Raw genomic sequence first — 23394 nt, forward strand, 5'->3', positions numbered from 1 at the left:
TAATAAAAAAATTTCCATTAAAAATGGTAAGAGGATTCCTTGGTTGTTTACTTACGTTGCAAGAAAAAGCAGAGAAGTAGAACAAACTACAGTTAGTACATTCTGTCATTGGTTATCTCTCCTTTACTGGTCACATAATTTGAAGCTCCCTGATCTACGAGCGAAGCGACCGAGATATTGAAATGGGGATGATGTGAGAGGGGGAATTGCAATTCGACAATCTGGTGTGCACTTTTGGTGGAATATTTGGGATATTTTCAATCAAGAATGTGAGGAAAATAATTGCACATGGAAATGTGAATGAGATATCCGTTGGATATTCTGTTGTGCGTCTTCATTTTCTGTTTCAATCTTGTGGCTGTGGATATAGTGCTCACCGGCAATCAAAATAAACGGCAGTAATAGATATCACTAATAATGTCACTATAATTCTCACAGCGAGATATAGGATAACGTGAATGCTATTGGCAAATAAGAGAACTTCATGAAATTTCTCATTTCTCGTGATTTTCTTGCTTTGCTGATCAAATGATTTGAAAGTCTAACATCCGAGTATAGAAAATAGGGGTGTCTGGAACCCCCGTGCTCACACACTATTTGCGAAATACGACCATGGTTGACTTTTGGTCATAGTCATGTTTTTTTCTTCATGGAATTCTTTAGTTGAATTTCATTCAACATCAAGCTCACTTTCACAATAAAATTAATATGAACTAAAATAGGCATCTGTATTCTTCTCACTATGCTTCTGAATCACCCTTCTCTTTTTTTAACATTCTCCTATTATAGTACAATATGTGCATGTATCATATTGCTAAACAGATGTTTACAAAAATTGATAATGACTCGTGCATTAATCTAAAAAAATAAGTCACCTTGATCGACTGAATCAATCTTATCAATATCTATCCATTACACAAACACTAAGTGCTGCTGAATCATATTCTTATATACTACATCGTTGCTGGCTCTCATCTCTCTGTATAGAAGGCATTCAGTCGGAGGCAAGAATCTCGATAATAAACATCGACGAAGCGGGAGGGGGTTTAACGTACTGCCTGTCATTGGGAGCATTAATAAAAGAAATGTTCGAGATATCACATTTGATGCATATGATTGTGTCGGTCAGTTGTATCACAGAACGTATACCATATAAACATTTGCAATAAAGCCTATAAAATATATAAGGGGGTTTCCCCATTTCTCAATAAACAATAACTGTAGACGGTTAGGTCTACAAACGCTTTTGTTATGAGTATTGTTCATATTGTGTTTATCAAGCAATACTTAACGTGTATTATACTGTAATTTTTACACTGATTGTTACTTTCCCTAACTCACATTTTAGAACTATTTGAAGCACTGTAAAGCTGTTGTTTTAATCTGCGAAATTTAATGGTAAATAATGCCTTTAACCTGTCTAGCTTGTTAGGCTGTATGGATTTTTTGTAACCCCCTACCATCCTCCCCCCTCCCCCACCAAAAAAAAAAAAAAAGAAACTTTCTGCAGCTTTCTGGCAATTGTTTGGACAATGGCGAAGAATTTTCATGGTTGTTCTTTTTTTTTTGGGGGGGGGGGTCAGAGGGGTGTCCAACTTGGCCCTGCTCTCCAGTGGAAAGGGGGTGGGTTCTTTTGAACCTCCAAACATATCTTTTACTGAATATCCTATGGGAATTTAGTACATTCAAGGAGGTGAGACTCACTTCCCTGGTACAAAACCGAAAGTCAAAAACAAACATCCACGGTTTGTAAATGGGTTTTTCCAAAGAAGCGCACGATGTGTTATGTAATACATGTGGCCGAACGAGAAATGGGCGAGTTTGTTGTTGTTCGTTGATAGGTTGTCTTCCGGTCGTTTTCAAGGAAAAAATTTAAATAATAAAAAGATAAAATAATTTGGCAGAGTATTTTGCCCACAAAAAGTGTTCTACGAGATATATATACTAATATAAATATGCGATTTTACTTTTGTTAAAATACTGATAGCCATTTATTCATCATATCTAACTGTTAGATGTCATATCAGTTTTTGCATGGCCGTCTAAATTTCCCAAACGTCTGAGGAGAAGGTCTATGCCTATGCCTACGACCATACCACGCTGAATATATTTTTCGATTTCTGCCTCTAAACACTACCAAAATGGCACATTCATCTTGTCTTCTACGGGGATGTGTACAGTCTAGGTTGTTTTCCATACAGAAAAGAACACTTGTAAGGAAGAACATGAGCAAATTTCATTCGAAAGCCCCCTCGCGTTTTCAGTCTAGTGATAGTGCCGTGCTCCGCGAATTGAGCAGCGGCTCGTCGCTCTGTACTTCCCCGGCACCTCCCCGCTCCTCTGCGAAGGAGCGGTGGAAGTCGATTGGAGCTGCTACGTGCGGAGCAGGGAAACAGGAAAGATGGTAAGGTCGGAAAAGGTCGAATTCTCCCTGTTTGTGATAAATGAGAAGAAGTTAGGCGATCCAGAGATCGGAGGGCCATTTGGTCTTTTGATGTAGACCCCCTAGTTCACAGAATGATGTTCTCACTACGATGGTTGATTGCTGATAATGTTTGCTCTTTGACTTTTGTTTACAGTTTACCCCAGTAAGTAGCACAGTACTCGTTCTAGAGTGCTAGTGATTACCATGTGAGCTATTGACTATTAAGGCCTACTATACTGTATGTAGGTCAAGCCAGCTTGTGTCTTCTGTGTATTGTCTGTCGGGGCCTATCATGAAAGACACATCCTAGTCCAGTCCAACCTTCTCTTTTCTCATGTCGGTGATGTACAGGCTCAGTTCTTCACCCTCTCACCTTCACCAATTTGAAGAACAGCATGTCAACCCAAACACAACGTTGGACCCGGAGGAGTTGGAAAAATTCAGAATTCTCTCTCAGCAGTTCTGGAAGGAAAATGGAGATTTCCAGGTGATATGTTATTTTAGAGTTATAAGCTTACATGTCAAGCACAGATTCTTTTTTTTTTTTATTCATTGTTACATTACAAGTTGAAGTAATGTAAATATCTTTACGTCCATGAAACAGAATGACCCCCATCACATCTTTCATTTTAATCTCTTTACAAATGACGCTCAGGTCATAGTTGGCCACATAAAAAAACAAAACAAAAAAGATTTTAGTTTCTTGCCCTGATTCTTTGAAAAGAGGAAGATAAGGGCACTTTTGTTTCCTTTTTCAAAATGGCATTATTTTGTTCCTAAAAACAACAGATTATAGAGTCTTTTCGGTAAGGCTTCAATATTATATGCCCCATCAGGTAGGTATTATGTAGGCTGTGTGTGTGCTGAGGTTCAACACCTCAAAACAGTGAAATCAATCCATAGTTTGTCTTTAGATTTTTATTATTTATATGCAGGCAATTTTTTTTTTTATGCAGTGGCTAAAAACAGTGCTAGTGAGGAGGATAAACAAATACTTTATTTTTGTATTTATTTATTTTTTTCTTACTTGGCCTCTTATACTGTCAAGAATGTTTATAATAATATTTTCACCAGCTTTGCATTTCTTTTTGTTTTCTATGGTAGGCTCTCCATCGCTTGAACGAACTAAGAGTCCCTTTAATCAGGGACACCTTGCTGAAGCAGAGAGCAGAGGGTCGCCATAGCAACACAAAACCACTTCACGGAGCTACCATTGTGGATGTGGGCTGTGGAGGAGGAATTCTGTCTGAGGTGAGAGGAATGAGAAGGCATGTTCAGCTTGATATCCTGTTCTAAGCTTTCTACCACCACAGCAGTTTACATTATGTTATGCCACATATTGTCACCTGTTGCAGATCATTTAATCCATTGAGCATGGACTGATTTTTGCTGATATTTGTATGTTATGATTTTTTTTTCTCCATCATCATTATTGTGGCATTCATTTTCACGTGCATGTTTGTTTGTAATACTCACTTTTTCTACTGCGCCTTGAGCACATTCGTTATGTGGAATGGGCGCATTATAAATACCCTGAAGTGTGTTGTTATTATTATTGTTATTATTTTGCCACAACAGGCATTTCCCATAGACATCTGCCTGAGTATACTCCGGACTCGTCATCAACGGGTTAATTAACAACCAGCAAATATCAGCAGTCTCCACTTGTGCATCCAAAAGGGCAGATTTTAAATCCAAGTCATGTGTTATAGCACTGGGGTTCACCTTAATAGCGTACCTAATGTACATGTATGTACCTGGTTGAACTAATATTTGAAATGCGCATTAAAATATTCCAATATGTTTGAGCAAATGCTGCAGGAACTTAAAATGTTAGTTCATACATTGTACCTTGTATTTTGCTTTAAATAATAGGTAAATACATCGTATGCAGTATTTAAGTATGAGTCACTAAGATTGATATGTATACATGTATTCTGCTTATTGCTTTTATTTATATTGTGTTTTCCCAATAGCCTTTGGCCAGACTGGGTGCGACTGTCATTGGCATTGATGCTACACCGGAGAACATTGAAGTTGCACAGCACCACCTGAGCCATGACCCAACCATCAGAGGAAATATCAAGTACATATGTGGAACCGCCCAAGATCTGATCGGTACCGAGAGTGAGAAGTTTGATGCGGTGGTGGCATCAGAGGTGATAGAACATGTCACCATGAAAGATGACTTCATACAAACGTGTGCAGATCTTGTGAAGGTGAGATTCACTGTTCATCTGTACATGAGCCACTCTTTTGTTGTTGGACTTTTCATAATATTCATACAGAAGATATGATTATTCCCTCCTTTTCTGGTAAAAATTCCTTGCTGAATTAGTGGTTCATTGCTAAATTAACAGAATGGGACATTTCATATGAGATTTGGTTGAGATTTTAAGGGGAGTACCATTGACCCTGGTTCCCCCCCCCCCCCACACACACACACACCTTACAAAATGTGACCGCCGACAACGGTTTCAGGCAAAAGTCGGGAATTTTGAAAATTCATTTTTTCACTGAATCACATTGCCCATTTCCTAAGCTTTGCATTGATATAAAACACTTGTATTCTTCGGCACCATAAGTGGGCATAGAAAGAGAAATAAAATGCACTTTTTAAGTTGTTAGCCCGACAAAATTGCGAGAAAACAGGCTTTGAAGATTCACCTCTTTCTCAAAGACAATGTCCGAGCGGCGATGCCAGGGGAGAATCACCCATCGGTATGATGGTGCCAATCGATGTTAAGCTTTGCCTCTAGCAACCACATCGCCTTCTGATTGGCTTACTGAGAGAGTCAAATTTCCCGGGCACCTTCCTCGGAGCTCAGCGTATGGACAAAACAATGCGTTTCGCTTGGGTTTGTTTACAGTACGTCTTTCAAGATGGCGAATACGATAATTTCACGTACATTGTATGGTGTACATGTACATGTGTATGGTGCACGCATAACGCAATGGCATCCACACGCCATGACCGTGTGCATGTAACAGGAGCGGTGGCAAATCCACACATTTACAAATCGCGTTTTCATTGTGGTTGATTTGTCTTTATCATTGGCGACTCTTTTGAAGGCAGAAAATTGCTAGTGCTGGCAAGGGCCATGCTTCCTGTTTGTTTTGCTTTTACAAGATATGCATATGTTGCTTTGTTCGGTGGTGCTAGTTAAATCAAAACAAACAAACACGACTCGTTAGTTTGGTGCAATCTTGACGTATAGTATTTGAATATAATAAGTCACATGTGACCGCTCCTTTCCTCTCATCTACCTTCCATTGAGTCAGTCTGCTGTCATAATTTTTACTACATGTACAAGCAGACAAATTTGAAAATACATAGTTTTCTTTTCACACGATTATGTCATGTTACATGATTTTTGTTTCACTTCCGTTGTCGAACATTGCGGTAGAATAGTTTGGATAGAAAGCCAAACGAAGAGCACGCACTACAGAGCGAGCGTATACAATACAATGGAGCATGTAATCGTGCACGCGTGGACAAAGCATTCCCCAAACGCTGCAACTGGTGCTTCCGAAAGCTGAATTATGTAAATGTATGCGACGCACCAGCCAATCGCATGTGAGACCCTGCGCCGTAGCAACACTGGGGATATTGGCGCGGCGTTCGAAAGAAGCTCGAAACTGACGAGTGCAATCCAACATAGGGTGCTTAGAATTCCATTTTCGATAGGAAAAACTTAGACTTATGCTATGAAATTTAGTGTGGATGTAGAAAACATATCAAAGATTCGATTTCTGCAAAAAACCTAAATCGACAAAAATAATGGTCAAAATCTTTGTACCCCGCCTAGGAGGGAATTTGCTCTTGCGACTTTTGCCTGAAACCGTTGTCGCGGGTCACAAATGTTCTGTGGTCCATGTCTGGAGTATGGTGTGTATGTTTCTCTGCCCAGTTCCTGTATTTCCAGTGTCACCCTACTCTGCAGTTTAAAAGACCGCTTAGCATGAGGATACCATGCAGTGGGAGGCTTGGCCAATTCAGAAATGTATGTTTGACAATCCCCATATTGAATTGTGTACATAATCTGTATGGGGGTGTCATTGACCCACAAAGCTGAATTGGAAGAGCTCTGTGTAATAAAAGCTGTGTACTACAATCAAACTTTTTCTACACTTTTGATCTCGCAATACCCCAAAACAACTCATCTTCCTGGCAAAGTGCATTAAACCAAGTGCAAAGTTTCTTGGTAGACCCTTTCCATATACCAGTATTGAAAGAAATTCCAACAGTGGAAGGAGCCCTTCTGAGAATTAAACTATGTTTTGGCTTTGTCAGCAACCTGTGGCCAGGGACTGATTATTTCTGAATGCAATCCATACAGCCTGGAGGAAGTCTCTTCTTCACAACCATCAACAAGACCTGGCTCTCCTACGCCTGTGGGATCTTCTTGGCAGAAAGGGTCTTGGGCCTGGTCCCAGATGGGACTCATGACTGGAACAAGTTTGTGAGCCCGGCCGCCGTAGGACAGTCACTAGAAGACAGTACGTATAAACGTGGATTTTATTTGCAAGCAAGACTTATTTTGCTTGTGATTTGCATTTTAGCAATTCTCCGTTTGCAGAGACTCCAACTTTCCTACTTTCGACGGGAGATCTCCCGCCAAAAGACCACTTGTGCAAAATCTCCCATTCTCCCACTTGAGATTTGATTTCTCACTTAATTTCCTTGTATGTTTTTTGAAAAATAAGCCGTAGATAGCGCGAGAGAGCATCTAGAACCCTAGACCGCAAGGAACTTCGCGCACATCAAGTTGGAGTCTCCCGTTTGCTAGGGGTTTCGGGTGGGAGAATCTCCAGATCAGAAGGTGCTTGGGGTTGGAGTCTCTGCGTTTGATTTTTACACACACATTTCAATCTCTCCCCCCCCCCCCCCCCCCCACACACACATTATTTTATCTAGGTATATCATAGGATTATGTGGGAAACTTGTAATATGTTTTTGTGTGTCCTTAGTGATTCTGTCTGAGTCCTCTTGAAGATGATTGAAATGAAGATTAATTATATTTTTGTACACAAACCAGATGAAAAACTGCTCAACACCTACATTACACATAGTTGTCTATTAGTTTCAATCTCTACCCTGTTACAATTCAAAACTTTTCTTATGTAATTGTCTTACCTGATTTCAATTGATCTACTTTTCTATCAAATCTATTTTTGTACAAAGTATCATCTTAATATCTTGATGGAATTTCCCTCTAATACTGTTTTTTCTTCGAAGATGATGTTTAGAGCACTATGGAAAGACACCACCAAGGCAATGTATTAAGTTCAGTCTTATTGTATGTTTGTATCATGTCTTGTCTGTGCAGATAACTGTGAAGTGAAGCTCACCCATGGCATGCTGTACAATCCAATCACCAAGAGATGGAGCTGGGCAGGGGACACCAGTATCAACTACGCCCTCGTGGGGAGGAAATTAGAGAGGTCACATGAAAAAGAAGACACTGCTGGTGTATGATGACAAGACATCAATTTTCTTTCCTTTTTTTTTTTCGTAATCTAGTGCTGAAACAACTTTTGTTTTTGGAACCAGAGACTTCCAAAGTCGCTGTCTTTACACAGCAAAAATGATGACCAGGAAGCCAGGATGTGACTTATCTCTGCATTACTGTGATAAAATCGCAAACCGTGAAGCAGAGAAAGATACAAAATGAAGTGATGTGTGTGAAACATGCCGACATTGAGGTTTGTATCAATATCAAAAGTTTGATAGTTCAACTACCACCTGCTAAAATGTCAATGTTGGACAGTGTTTTGAACTCGAAGCCTTTGTGACTTTATGAAGCTTGTTCCTATGGTGTTATTGCTTGATCTGTACAATCTTTTATAATCTTTGTGTGTGACTGCATCTTAACCCTTAAGATACATTAATTTTGTAGTTGATATTGTATTGGGTAATTAAACGTTTTACCTTTGTTCCCAGAACAATGATATTAGCACAGCTACTATCGTGCATACTGAGTTAGATAATGTCATGACCTCATAATTTCTCATAGGGAAAAACAGTGATGAAAAATCAATGGGAAAATGATGTTTTCATTGATAATGTATGGAGGTTTTGACTACCCCCTACCCATATGTTATCCCTGCAAAATCCCATTTTATACAATCGTACATTTGATGTGAAGAATACAATAACTTTTTCTTTTTTCTTTCATGAAAGAAGAAAATACAGCAAGGAAGTAAAGACTGGAGGTCAAATACAGACTGAGGTGATAACATCATCACCTCAGCTAATGTGCACATGCAAATGTCATCAATATATCTACCAGGTATTTTAAAAGCACATGGTAACCCTCCCCCCCTCCTCAAAAAAAAAAAAAAAAAAAAAAAAAATTCTTATGAAGCATCTAATCTCAATGAAACCGTTGTTGTCCTTTCCAATTGACTTAATACTTTTTAAATTCAACTTCATAATACTGCTCAATTATACTTTCATTCATTGGATACAGTCAACCTTTCTTAATTAACCCATTGATGCCTAGTTTTGAGTATACTCTGGCAGGTGTCTGTGGGAAATGGATGTTTGAGCAAAATCAGCTCAGCATAAGTTGAAGAATCGCTTTTAAAAGTCAAAGGTCTTTTCAAGTCCTTTTCTCTTTATATTCTAGTGATTTTAATCCCTCATAAGTTCATTTTTTTTTTCCTATTAGTTGAAGCTATTTCTTCAGTCCAAATAGAATTGACTTAAGCACGGTTGACTGAACTTTATCAAAAATCACCCAGACTGCCTTGGCTTGCAATTTTAAATGTGACCATGCCTATCAGTATGTATATGGGTGATTTCACATGTGATACTTTTTCTGTGGATCCTTCCACAGACCCATTGACTTTTGTGTTTAGTCTAAAAAACGAACGGAAAAAGTTTCTGTCATGAAGGCCAAAGTGTCTGTCGAGACTTTAATATGTATATGACGTTTACAAACTTTTAAAGCAGTTGTATTCAAGGGAAACGTGTGAGTGAAACAGCACATCTACAGTTGTATAGCCATTGGAAGAGAAAGTCAAAATCATCCATTTTTTTTTTTCAAATGACTGGATTATCTGTTGTGTGGTTCAGTTTTGATTGCCCTGATAGGTGACTGCAAGACTGCCTTCATGTCACTTGGGTCAGATTACAAAGGCAGCTTGTGGCCATTTTCATGCATGCAAGAAACAGCTTCTCCAATCATGCTACCCAGGTGTACACCTTGCGTTGCTTGTAGAATCATGAGGACATGCCAAATGTGGTTCCATGACCTTTGATCTTGCGACAAATGCTCCCATGAAATATATCTGCACATTTAGCCAAACGTATTATGTTCTGCCCCCAAACATAACCGTTGCCTTAATGCTGACCCTTAAACCTAAAACCCTGTCACAACCCTAACCCTTAACAGTAAATCCTTGGAGAAAATAAAAACGGAACAATTGTCGCTTGAGCAATTGTTGTGTCACCCACAAGTGTACCTGAAAATAACATTACGGTATAATGATGTCACATCTGTATGCAACAGGACATGTGTGTATACAGCTACAATAGCTTGTTCAAGTGTAACTGTAAAAGCAGTGTTGCCAACTGATGTTGCCCATAGAATTGGAAAAGACCATAAAGATAATAAAGAGAAGTGAAGCAAGGACTCTACCGTGTGTTTGTCCTCCTACAATGTGAAATCACTTTGTCGTACCAAATTTCAGGTGTCTAGAATCATTGCCAAGATTGAACATAATGTATGGCTGGAATTTTGACGTTGGATTGTGTATCATAATCATGGAATGCTATGCATCATGTCTTATGCAACTACATGTAGTTCATTCTTCAGCTACATTTTTTTTCTGATTTTTGGGAAACTTTGGTATTTATTCTCTCCCTTGACACATTAACTCTTTATGTGCCATGTTCGCACGTCCGACTCGGTCGACGGCGTGCCAACTTCGCATATTCTCAAACGCACAAGCCCACCCAAACCGATCGATAAATCACATAATGCCACAATACAATGAAAGCTGTCCTTGTGCTTCCGTTCTCCTCACATATAGCTTGCGTTTTATGTAGCGATTGACTAACAAGTGTTGTTACGTACTGGATTTTTTAGTAAATTCCAAGTTTCTGTCACTGTTTTGTGTGCAGAAGTCATGCCTTTACAGTAATTTAGCGACTAGTCCTTTGAAAGAAAAACAATCATAGATTTGTCATAGAATTTACATCAAGGCAAAGCCTGGCATTTTCTCTATAACGTTACCTACTACATGTATACGTCCAGCTTAACAGAAAGCTATAGAACATAGATTTGAAAAAGAGAACGTTTACTCAAAGTACAGTGTAATCCTGTTATAACGAACACAGTTATAACGAAATTTCGTTATAATGAAGTAAATCTTCTGGTCTCAAAATTATCACCATTTAAGTCTGTGGTAAAAAATTCGCTTATAACGAACACGGTTATAGCGAAATTTTCGTTATAACGAAGTCTTTTCCGAGCGCCACAGACAGAGAAAAACAAAAGAAATGTTCTCCATTATAACAAAATGCGAATTGCTTTCGAAAATATGCAGCGGAACAAGCATTTATAGCGTCTCTGCATGGGTGAACGCTTCACACCACTGTGTGTTCGCTCTTCGTGTCACGCACAGTTTCTAAGGGGAACTTGCGTTCATTATTGTGATACAGAAAACTGTTATTCCATCACATTTTACATAGCTTTCCAGTGTATGATGATTCAGCAAGCAGAATATGATATATATACGTGGTTTCCTTGTTTTCTTTATATATTGTATTTGTTCGGTTATAGCGAAATTTCGTTATAACGAAAGAAAAATGCCGGTCGCGAGCATTTCGTTATAACGGGAGTGCACTATATGTCAAATTTGGTGTCTCAGAATAATGTGGCACACAGGGGGTTTCCACCATGGCACATGAAGAGTTAAAAGTGGATGATGATGATGATGCCAAGGAAGGAACAAAACAGACAGACTTGTTTCTGTTCTATAGATTTTTATTGTGTTAGTTTACACAAGATTACAAAAGGCAAGACAGATCACCACTTAACGTGTTTAGTAAGATTTTTACACCAAATTCAGCCATAAACTAGATTTTACATGTACTGTACGTATCAAATCTCTGGTATTACTGCAGAAATGAACACAGACAGGAAGAGGTACAGTTGTACTGTACATTTGAATCATTGAGTGTGTTTGAGTATGTTCAAGCACTCTCTTCAAGTGTACCTAGTACCTTACCATACCGTACATTGTAACAGTGCCAGAGAAGTGCTTGAACACTTCCAAGGTGTACCTTACCTTTAATACCACACTTTGGCAGAGAGCCGCTCAAATGCAAACTGTTCGAAATGTGTACTGTACCAGAAGTGCTCATAATGCATCACACTATGTCATCATACAAAAATTTGATTTTCTTTTAAGAGATGCCTCCATGAAACATACGGGCACAAAGTGAATGACCCTGTTGCTATGAAACATAAGTCTGCTCTGAAACATGAGTCTGCTCTGACTGGAGTTCAGTATATAACTTGTAAGGTAACTTATCTCCACAGAGAGCTGGAATGTTTTCAATCTGGCATGTTAAAGTTCAGTTTGGTTTGGTTCGCTTTTGAGCTCTTGAACACAGGCCAGCCCCTTAAAAAGCTACTTTCTGGCTTTATGAAGGACTCCAATCAAGTCCGGGCAGAACATTACATCTCCTGAATAATATCAGCTCTGCTTATCCCTACAGGAACAATACTTTAATAGCAACCTGACTGACCTCTGAACAATTTTATCTTCTCCTAAATGTATTATTCATGATTATTTGACACACAGAAGCTAAATTTCCTGTCATATGAACAGCCCAGAGAACATTTTAGCCTGATGAACTCACTTCTTCAAAAGCATATTTTCCTTTTCTCTTTTTTAATAATTAAACGTATATGTGTGTCTTGTCAGTGTAAGTACAAGTTACTCAGTTGCACAGGATTTCAGTGACAAATCGAGTTGAAGAATGACATTGCGACAAACAAATCACATTAACACATACTGTAAAAGTGGAAATTTTCGCGGTGTTGAAATCTTCGCGCATTTCGCGCAACCAGAAACTAGCGCGAAAATAAAAGCCCGCGAATATTTTTGCTTGCCATATGTTCCTGTGCGTGACGTCTTGATTCCGCGGAATTAAAAACACGCGAAACTCTTCTGACCCGGCCAAGCGCGAAAAATTAGTCGCGAGAAAATATCCACTTTTACAGTATCCATATCAGGTTAATACACAAAAAAAAACCAAAGCAGGGATACTTTAAAGAGGGTATAGTTGAACTATTGACAGCATTCAGCCTGAGTTAAGTAATCATGGTTCTTACTTGTGCACAATTGAAATGGGCATCACATACTGTAAAAGTGGAAATTTTCGCGGTGTTGAAATTTTTGTGCCTTTCGCGCAACCCGAAACTAGTGCGAAAATAAAAGTACGCAAATATTTTTGCATGCCATATGTTCCAGTAGTTGATGTCTTGATTCCGCGGAATTAAAAACATGCGAAACTCCTCTTACCCCGCCGAGAGTGCGAAAAATTAGTCGCGCGAAAATATCCATTTTTACAGTACATTCTGTACTATGGGAAGAAAGAAAAAAGGTTTCATAAATGTACAGTTCACTGTACATTGTACATAGTACAACTGTACATGAGAAATGCGGTGAAAGTGGTCCTTGGACTAATGGATTAAGATATACATAAAATTCTTCATCATAATTGACATTTGTTATACAGTGCACTCCCGTTACAACGAACACGGTTATAACGAAATTTCGTTACAACGAAGTAAATCTTCTGGTCCCAAAATTATCACCATTAAAGGGACTGTACAGTACTGGTTGAGGTAAGGATTCATGTATTGAACATTCCTAAGTGAGATAATGAAAAGCCTCTTATGAAATGTGAAAGAGCGTGTAATTTTAAGAAGGATTCAACGTTTATTTGATGAAAATTGGTTTTCAAATGGCTGAGATATCCAAAAAAGTGCTAATAATAAAAGGCGACATGCCCCAACTTTATTAGTATCTCTTTGTTTCACCTTGTTTTTGGATATCTCAGCCATTTCAAAACCGATTTTCATCGAATAAACTTTTGACACCCCTTAGAACTGCATGCTCTTTGACATCTCATAGAGTGGTTTCTGAATATCTCACAAAACGTTAAAAGCTAAATCTTCACCTCGACCAGAACTTTACACACCCTTTAAAGTCTATGGTATAAAATTCGCTTATAACGAACACGGTTATAGCGAAATTTCCGTTATAACGAAGTCTTTTCCGAGCGCCACAGACAAAGAAAAACAAAAGAAATGTGCTCCGTTATTACGAAATGCGAATTGCTTTCGAAAATATGTAGCGGAACAAGCATTTATAGCGTCTCTGCATGGGTGAACGCTTCACACCACTGTGTGTTCGCTCCTTGTGTCACGCACAGTTTCTGAGGGGAACTTGAGTTTATTATTGTAATACAGTTATCCCATCACATTTCACATAGCTTTGCAGTGTATGATGAGTATTCAGCAAGCAGAATATGATATATATACCTGGTTTCCTTGTTTTCGCTATACATCGATTTTGTTCGGTTATAACGAAATTTCGTTATAACGAAAGAAAACTGCCGGTCCCGAGCATTTCGTTATAACGGGAGTGCCCTGTATCTACAGCCCAAAGCATTTTTACAATTAATGATATTTTTTTTCTATCATGATTCGTAAAAACATTTGCAGTTACAACTGTTCATAATCAGCTCTGTTCACTGCAAAGAGATATGCACATACAGAACTGACAAAAAAAAAAAACAAGCAAAACATAACAAACCAAGAACAAAGCAGCTTAAGACGATGTAAAAAGGAAAAGAAAAATGTTACCCAGCACACAAACATGAAAGACTCTCAAATCAAATGTTACAAGTGCGCAGCACCCTTGATGCCTACAATGGAAGCCTGCAATTAAATATCCATTTATAAATATTTTGTGTACAGTGAGACACATTGAATAAAGAAAACTCTGTGGAGATTCATATTCCTATACATTCATCAATAAATAGATAAATCGTTCTGAAAATCTGTACACTGTTGGCATGCCCAAAGTTGGTTTGCATGTTATCATCACACGACAATGCATTGCAGCCACAAAGTGCCTAACTATAAAGTTTGTTGCCATTTCAATGAACATGCATTTTTTTTGGATTCCCTACATGTACAAGAGCATGATCTCTTCCAATAATAATTTGTGAATTAACAAAGTTTACAGGAATGTTTGTCTTTTCACAGATTTCTAAAAGCCTTGTGACAAAAAACTTTATTTTCAAAACATGATTATTTCAATAAACGGAAAGGATGGGCTTTGTGATGATAGTGCACGTTCAATCCAGTTTCCAGAGTAAAGTGTTCATCAAAGCAGTTTTAACCCGTTGAGGACGGTTTGATTTTGCTACAACACGCATTTCCCATAGACACCTGCCCGAGTATACTTGGGACTTGTCCTCAACGGGTTAAGAATCAATGACTTGGGTGTGGTCTTTTTACAACTGCTACATGCTGACAGATAACTACTAGTATTCATCTTTAAATACAAGCAGAGTAGTAAAGTGGTGCATCTTGCATGGGATAATATCATGGAGAAGTCCTGAGCTTTGCTCACACAAAGATATTACACACACCTGGTAACAGTTTCTCATATAGGATGAATATTTATGTTATTCAATGTTGACCCAAAGGGAATCAAATGTATTGTCACTAAAGACAAAATATTTGACCATCTGAAAAGTAAGATAAATGTTCATGTAGAACTCAGTACAACTGGTAAATTTGATAGACATATGGGTTGACATTGTACAATATGATGTCGGTTGTATTAAGTAGACTATTCTAGAAGCTTTCTATTATAAACCAGATCATTGCACTTCAATCAAAATGAGTTCTACTGGCAGTCATTCTTTTACAGACACACAGAAATCTGAGCAAAACATATACTTTATATATCATCTGTTCTACTAAATCATTGTATTCTTGAAATAAAAAATATATATATACATTTATATATATATATATATATACATATATATATATATATATATATATATATATATATATATATATATATATACATATATATATATATTATACTGTATCTTTTAGGAAGCACATTAGTGCAGACTGTAATGGTTAAGAAATCAAGAACCACATGATTAGTTACACACAGTTTTTTTAGTCTTTTATTCACCAGGTTTTCCTGCACGTGTGCCTCTGATTTCTTGCTGTATTCACATTTCACACATTATAATTAAGGATATTTCAAGAGTATTCCAAGTGTTTCAAATTATGGTTCTCTTGCTTTGTGCCCTACATTTTGAGAGAAATAAAGTGGACATGAAAAAGACAAGTAATTGTCTACAGCATAAAACTTTGCAAAACTAGATTTGGAATTACTTTCTTTGAATCTCCTGTTTTCAAAATAGCTTTAACTTGGAAGACAAAGCAAAGACATCTTTCCCTTACACATTCAGCACCCTGACAAAATTAGCATCATTATATTCATTCATGTACATCTGTGAAAATGTGGGTTAGCTTTTGGGTTCCCTCAATGCAGTGTATTAGGAGAGGACTTCTCTCGTTTCCATAGCAACCAGCGGTGAGGAGAGAAGGGGACAGGTGAGCCGTTGTTCTCTCTGTTAAAACGTGAACTCACAGCAGGCATAGTTGACATGAGAGGGGATACCTCTCTTTCTGCCCCACCCCTCTTCAGCTTGGGTTGAGGAGCAGTGGAGGGCTTTGAAGGCGAGAGTCGCGCACCATCGGTTCTTCCAACACTGCCAGAAGATGACACGGTGCTTTTTGTGGATGCGGAAGAGAGTCTTGGAGGGTGCGGGGTACAGAGGTCAAGGGGTGGGCTGAGAGACTGGCCGGTTTCTTGGACATTGACAATGGACAGCTGGGATCGGCTTCTGATCTCCTGTGAGAGATGGAGGTTGCTGAGTTGGTGAGAGGTTGGGCAGGAGGGCTCCCTGGGGTCGGACCCATCATCCCGAGGGTGGAGAAATGTCTTTGGAGGACTTGTTCTGACCCTTGCATCGTTCACCTCCCCAGAAAATTTCTTACCAATAGAAACTGCGCTTGGACTTCTCACAGCTGTCACCATCATCTCCTGTGAACCTGTTCGATGGCTGTTGTCGCAAGAATGGCCAAGGGTTGTGCCAGGAGTAGTGCCTACGCTGTGGTCAAAGGTTCTGTTGAATATGGCATCACCTTCCTCCACCTCCACCTCCACCTCCTCCTCGTCCTCACTGAATACAAGGCCCTCATCGTCATCCTCATTTGGAGCTGTGTCTGCTGTACTCTTCTTATTGTCTGTCTTTGCATTGCTGTGTCTGCGTTTTCTGGCCGCCGTATTCCTACCGGTCTTCTTCTTGCGCTTCTGACTGATGCCTTTGGATGGTGGGTAGGACTTGGAAGACATAGTCAGACCATTGATAGCTGCAATAGACTTTAAGGTCTTGATGTAGGCTGCCATATCTTGCATGAAGTGTGGCAGCCTGATGCACTCCAGGCGAGCCATTCTCCGTATCCGTGGTAACGACTCCACACACACTTTCCCGGCATACAGGAGATGAAAGTCTATATTCTCCAAGTTTTGAAGTATTTCAACAGCACCTAAAGGATAAGAGGAATTAAATGTGTTATTTTGTTTGTCAAATGTCCAACAGTTGCCTTACTTAATAAATGAAATAAATATATTGTACAATATTAGGGCCTAAGGGTAATTTTTCTTCTTCTTTTTTTTTTGGGGGGGGGGATGAAAATTTAACAAACAAACAAACTTTGAATGGGGTTAATGAGACCAATGCAATAATTCATTAGAACTTTGAGTAAATTTAAACATGAAAAAAGTTACTCTTTTGCAAATAAGTACATAATAATATAGTCATGCTTCAAACTGTTGTCTAAATAAAGAATAGATGTGAAATTACTGAAGAAAATTTTAAATATATTCCATTACTCAATATTCTCAACAGAAACATATTCTTTGCTTTGATCCAGATACATATGTTGGTTAAATAAACTTTACTGACACAGAGAGAACTACAATAGATACGTTCCCATTTGAAAATTCCACCGTAATTTCTCACCTTTAAAGTAACACTGGTCGTTGCCATAGCCACCAACCCCTCCCGGGTCCGGTAGGCTCCTCTTTACCCGCATCACGTAGCGCCACCGGAGCTCTCGGTTCTCCAGGAAGTGACCAAGATGAGCAAAGAGCTCCTCAAAGGTCATGATGGAGGCCTTGCAGGCTGTGTCTGGAAAGATAAAGGTCGTGTATCTCATTTACTAATGGTACACTGGTTTCATACCCCACAACTTCTAGTTGAACCTTCTTGAAACACAGTGGTCTCCTGTTATAACGAAGACCTTGGGACCTGCAGTTTTCTTTTGTTATATCAACATCTTGTTATAACCAAGCATTTAAACAATAAAAATACATAGAGTGGATAACATTGCAGCACTAATTTTTACTTCGTTGTAACCAGAATTTTGTTGTAACGGTGTTCATTAGAACGAGAGTGCACTGTAAATCAGAAAACAATTCTCTTCAATATTTTTCCATCACATGAAGTCAACATTTACATTGCAGGTCAAAAGAAGTTGATTTCAGATAAGAATTTGTTTCTATCGGTTATTAAAACAAGATGTATGCAAATGAACATTTAATGTTGTCGTTTACTTGTAATTGTCAGTGTTGGCAGTTATTACAGTTAATGATTTCAAGCAAGTATTGTAACTTTGACTTAATTTGTTTTGTCAAATGATTAGACTGATAGGATTTTGGTAAGAATCATTTCAATGATTATTATACAGAACTACTTGGAACTTACCATGATCAATCTGCATCCACAAAACAAACAAAAGCTTCTGCAAATAGTACTACGTGTATTTAGATAACACTTTCTTCAACTGAAGTCATAGAGGAGTCAAGTTTACAGTTACTGCAGTCCTCAATACAGTCATATGGCTGTCGCTAAAAACACCACTGGTTCTAGTTTAAGCCCTCTTTCCATTGCAGAGATTCTGAAGAAGAAAAAAGATTTCTTAACCTGTTGAGGATGGATGAGTCCCGAGTATACTCGATCTATGGGAAATGCGTGTTGTAGCAAAATCAGCCCGTCCTCAACAGGTGAAGAAAAAAAAGATCACACACACACACAAAGTCTGTTGGTCCAAGGACACATGACTTACAATATATGAGAGCTGGAATCCACAGAAACTTCTGATTGGCCTGGATCAAGGTGTTGACGGTAGCCAGCCCTTCCTCTGTCTCCTGGAGACGGGGCGACCGAAGCCGCTTCAGACCGAACTGTTCCCGGTTTGAGTACCAGGGCTGTAGTCCCTCATTCAGAGTGCGGAACTGGGATATTGGTTGCTAGTCAAGGTTAACGGTGACAAAACAGTCCAGTGGGGCGTTTCATCAATTTAGTCAGCGCTGACAAGTTGTCAGTCTCTGTCAGACAATTTCAGCAAAATCTGTGGATTTGATTGGCTGAGAAGCTCTGGTCCCAATGAGTGTTACCATAGTGATTGTCAGAGACTGACAACTTGTCAGGGCTGACAAGTTTCATGAAACGGTTCCCAGGAGTAACAGATCCACCCACATACTGCATGTAACTGCATACCTCATACTGCAGTTTTCTTAATATTATCGGAATTGAGCTTTACAGGTATCAGTTTATTACCTGGTACTTCTTCTTTTTTACTAAAAGCATCAGCAAATCAAGACTTGCTGAGGACTATAATCATATGGCAGTTACTCAATTTTCAGCATATGATAGGATGAATACGCATTGCCAGATTGTGTGTAATTTACGTATTATTTTTTAATGCTGAGTCACTTGTTTAAAGGGACTGTACAGTTCTGGTTGAGGTGAGGATTCAGCTTGTAATGTTTTGCGAGATATTAGAAACCACTCTATGAAATGTTAAAAAGCATACAATTCTAAGGGAAATCAAAAGTTTATTTGATGAAAATCGGTTTTGAAATGACTAAGATATCTAAAAACAACAAACAAAGAGATCCTAATAAAATTTGTGGCCTAGTAATTTTATTAGGATATTTTTTTTTTTATATCTCAGCCATTTCAAGACCAATTTTCATCAAATAAACATTGAATCCTTCATGAAATTACATGCTCTTTCATATTTCATAAGAGGTTTCTCATTATCTCACAGAAAAAAAAAAATGTTATAAGCCTGAATCCTCATCTCAACCAGTACTGTACAGTCCCTTTAATTTGAAGCCACTCTCATGGAAACCTTACTTTTCATTTACACAACACATTTCTTCCACAGTACTTTTTACATTTATAAGATATCAGGGACATAAACAGATCCACTCCACCGGCAAATATCATACAGGGACTAATGGATCACTATCAGTAAAGAAAAGATACACTGAGTAGATTTGAAGACATGCATTTTGCTCGCCAACAAAACACAATTGGGTACCGGTACTGTAAAACAAGAAATGTTCACATACATTTTTGTGAATTTCGCAAGAGCTATAAGATTTGCCAAAATACAACGCCCGCAAAAGTTCTTGCCTACATTGTAATGCATTGATTGCCAATGGCATTTAACAAAACGTTAATGCTGCACAAAAAAAGGCTGTCAGCTCCAATTTACAAAACTATCATTTCTTGCTACACGTCATACAAAGCCAAGTAACTACAGTCCAATATGATGGAAAGGATACAAAGTGTGTTCCAATCTCATGGTTTGCCAGACATATGATCCCCTTCTCTCTCAGGAACAGGTTCTCACTCGAGTCCTTAAGCCAGAGGGAGTATTTCCTGGCCTCGGGTCTGTTGGCCTTGGTGCTGGGACCACACCACACCATTTTGGCACTGTAAAAGAGTGGCAAACATATCGGCTTGTGATTGATAGCTCTAAGAGCTCTGTAACATTTTGCCCTGTTCTCTCTACTTTTACTTCCATACTAAAGTTGATGGGATAAAAACTATACTGCACAGAGCCTGAGATAGTATACAAATAATGAATGTTTATGAGTGCAATAGACAGAATATTTCATGAGGTGAAAGAGGAAATGATCCATTCAACAAGGCACAGCCGAGTTGAATGGATCAAACATTTCATCTTTCACCGAATGAAATAGTCTGTCCATTGTACGAATGAAAAACATTCATATTTGTTTTATATAACGCCTAAAATAGATCCTTGCCAACTGATGTTTCATTAACTATTTTAGAAACAAGAGAGAATCTGAGATGGAGAGAGTGCTCACTGAGCGCTTTACGCTAGCACGCTGTCGCATACACACACTGCAAACGCAAGCATTTAACAAGGGTATTGTGCCGGGCTCTCAGCGATAGTGCAATGGACCAAATCCTATGGATCCAAAATTGCACGGTAAATGGAGCCACAATTGCACAGATGATGATCACGTCATAGTGAAATGGGCCGAATGATCAATGTCAAGCAACCAATCAAATGACAAGGATCTCTTCAGGCGTTATATAAATTTCCATATATCAATTATTTGCATCTTCAAATGTTTCATGAAAGTAAAGCTAGTGAAGATCAGGATCTACATTTTATACCTCATTTGATGAGATTTTGTTACACTGCCCTGCAGTCAGCTAGTATTTCTTAAAGATGTGCATTCTTATATACCACTCAATTTCTCTGACCAGTTGCATGAAAACTTAAGTTTAATACTTGCTTTGTCGTACAAATATCCTAAATGATGATGATGATGAAGTCTTGTATAGCGCCGGTATCCGCCAAGTCAGGCGCTCATGGGCTGCAGTATATGACACAAATATCGACTGCTTCTCTTTGGGTCACGGTGTATAGAACTACTTGCCCTCTGCAATTCTCCAAAGTGCTATGCCCCTCAACTGGCATACCCCTGACAAAGCAATGTTGTGAAATCACCTCTAGGGAATAGTTTTAACTATAATTGATACCCCTCAAAGAAGTTAAAATTTGTATATCACGAAAGAGAAAAGTATTTACCTGCAGGCTAGGTCCCGGGCCCAGCCGATGGTGATGTGGCCATCAGCTCCATTCTGCTGGAGGTAGTGGCTGAGTTGCTGGCTCGCCGTCTCCCGTGTGATTCTCTCCCCATACATCTGCTCCACACACAGGTTGCTCGTGCCGTACTTGTGACGAACCTTCTCCAAGATGTGTGTTGCGGCGGACAGGAGATCGAATTCAATTTCAGCGCGTTTAGTCTGGGAGAGTTCTTCAATCTGCAAAAGAGATGAAAATGGATGATACAAATGAAACAAAAGTTATCTGATACTTGTGTACAATGTATGACAACAGACACTGAAAACTAATCATATATGTGATGTGTCATCACATTACCCATAATTATGAAGTCAGAGATCGTAAAAGGAAGAAAAATGGGCATAAAGCCGACTTTGGTAATATAACCTGTATGTACAGTTTTCTAACTTACAGTTTATTTTTTCTTATCTTTTTCTTACAATGAAGTGGGCCAATTATACACTGTTATTTAAAGTTTTTCATCTGGTGTATTCAAATTTGCTAAAAAAAAAAAAAAAAAAAAAAAAATTCTCGACATTATATGCCTTTTGAGATGATGCATCACATACCGGTATATTAAAGTGAAGGCTATGATTAACAGGTCATAATAGTACATACATATAGAGAAAGTTATTGCTGAAAGGCAGCAATTTGGAGTCTGCCATATGTTTTACAATATATATTTTCTGGTCCTGATATCCTGGCAGTGTGGTTTTTCTTGCACCTCCTTTTCTTAATTTTGTTTCACAGTTGAAATTCATTGAACGGAATTACTGGATGCCAGGCCACATGGGTCCAAAGGAAATCGTAATCAATCATCATAAATAGGCTACAGATAACTTTTTAATTAGATGTACATGTACATTTATATACCATTAAATGTTTACATGATATGCTTATTGATATATACTCGAAAAATTACTGTAAAACATGATATATTCATGGCATGAAATTTTCGTGAATTGGAGCCGATGGCCTTTTTCGCAGCATGAAATTTTCACGAATTGCCACTGACATTCAATGCATATAGTGTAGACAAGAACTTCCACAAGAAAAGTATGTGCATTTTAATCAAATCTTGGCTCTCGCGAAATTCGCGAAATAAAAGATGCAAGCGAACATTCCTCATTTTACAGTACATAAAGACTGTTACATGTATATATACTATTCCCCCTCTTTGATTCACACTGGTATGATAGAAGAAATGATGATTATTTACCTACAGTACAGTGTATCATTATATACAACTGTACTATATAAACCATCATTTCTTCTATCATACCAGTGTGAATGAAAAAGGGAGAATATAACAGTCTTGATGTAATCTTGAGAGTGATTTAACAGAGAATGAATGATTCTCACTTTTTCTGGAGCCACCTTGAACTGGAAGTGGGGGGCCACGCCGTGCTTCAGGAACTGCAGCTTCTGCTCTTCCAGGTTCAGGGGGTCGATTTTCGATCGGAACCTGTTGGGCGTCTCGTCGTACTTCTTGATGACGATCTTCTTTGGAACGTGGCTGCGGTGGTGATGTGGCAGACCGCTCTGGACGGTGTGATTGCCACTACCGCTCCTCGTCTTCTTCCGCTTCATGCTACCACAGATCGTTGCTGATGGCTATATGTCCATCCAAGCCTCCTTATATTCATAACCTCCAGAAGTCACATAATTTTTCACTCCATTGCATCACTTTCCTGCACACAAGGAGAAATTGTATAAAAAGTACAAGAGAATAGCTATACAATTAAATTGTTGTCTTTAATGAAAGAAATGAAGAAAACAAGAATTTGTTGCATTTACACTGACACTAGTAACTGATGAAGGGCAATCTGTCAATCAGTTGCAATAAAAGTGACTCAGTGCAATGATAATTAATTTGAAAAAGAA

General features: G+C 38.6%; 2 protein-coding genes across 2 annotated transcripts; one reads left to right on the forward strand and one right to left on the reverse strand.

Moving 5' to 3' along the window:
• The first annotated feature begins 2225 nt into the window (after positions 1-2225).
• Positions 2226-7904, forward strand: LOC139717522 (ubiquinone biosynthesis O-methyltransferase-like). Its single transcript, XM_071629026.1, has 6 exons — positions 2226-2404; positions 2777-2912; positions 3530-3676; positions 4402-4644; positions 6766-6925; positions 7756-7904. Exons 1-6 carry the CDS (start codon positions 2226-2228, stop codon positions 7902-7904), a joined length of 1014 nt encoding a protein of 337 aa, XP_071485127.1.
• Positions 7905-16030: 8126 nt separating this feature from the next.
• Positions 16031-23100, reverse strand: LOC139717523 (uncharacterized). The gene is made up of 6 exons (XM_071629027.1): positions 22873-23100; positions 21475-21710; positions 20192-20342; positions 18682-18850; positions 17577-17744; positions 16031-17100 (listed from the first exon to the last, which is right to left on the reverse strand). Exons 1-6 carry the CDS (start codon positions 23098-23100, stop codon positions 16031-16033), a joined length of 2022 nt encoding a protein of 673 aa, XP_071485128.1.
• Positions 23101-23394: the final 294 nt, after the last annotated feature.

This window comes from Diadema antillarum, unplaced genomic scaffold (assembly GCF_040938485.1).
Source record: "Diadema antillarum isolate AM-2024a unplaced genomic scaffold, OU_Dant_1.0 scf00000076, whole genome shotgun sequence".
Taxonomy (NCBI): domain Eukaryota; kingdom Metazoa; phylum Echinodermata; class Echinoidea; order Diadematoida; family Diadematidae; genus Diadema; species Diadema antillarum.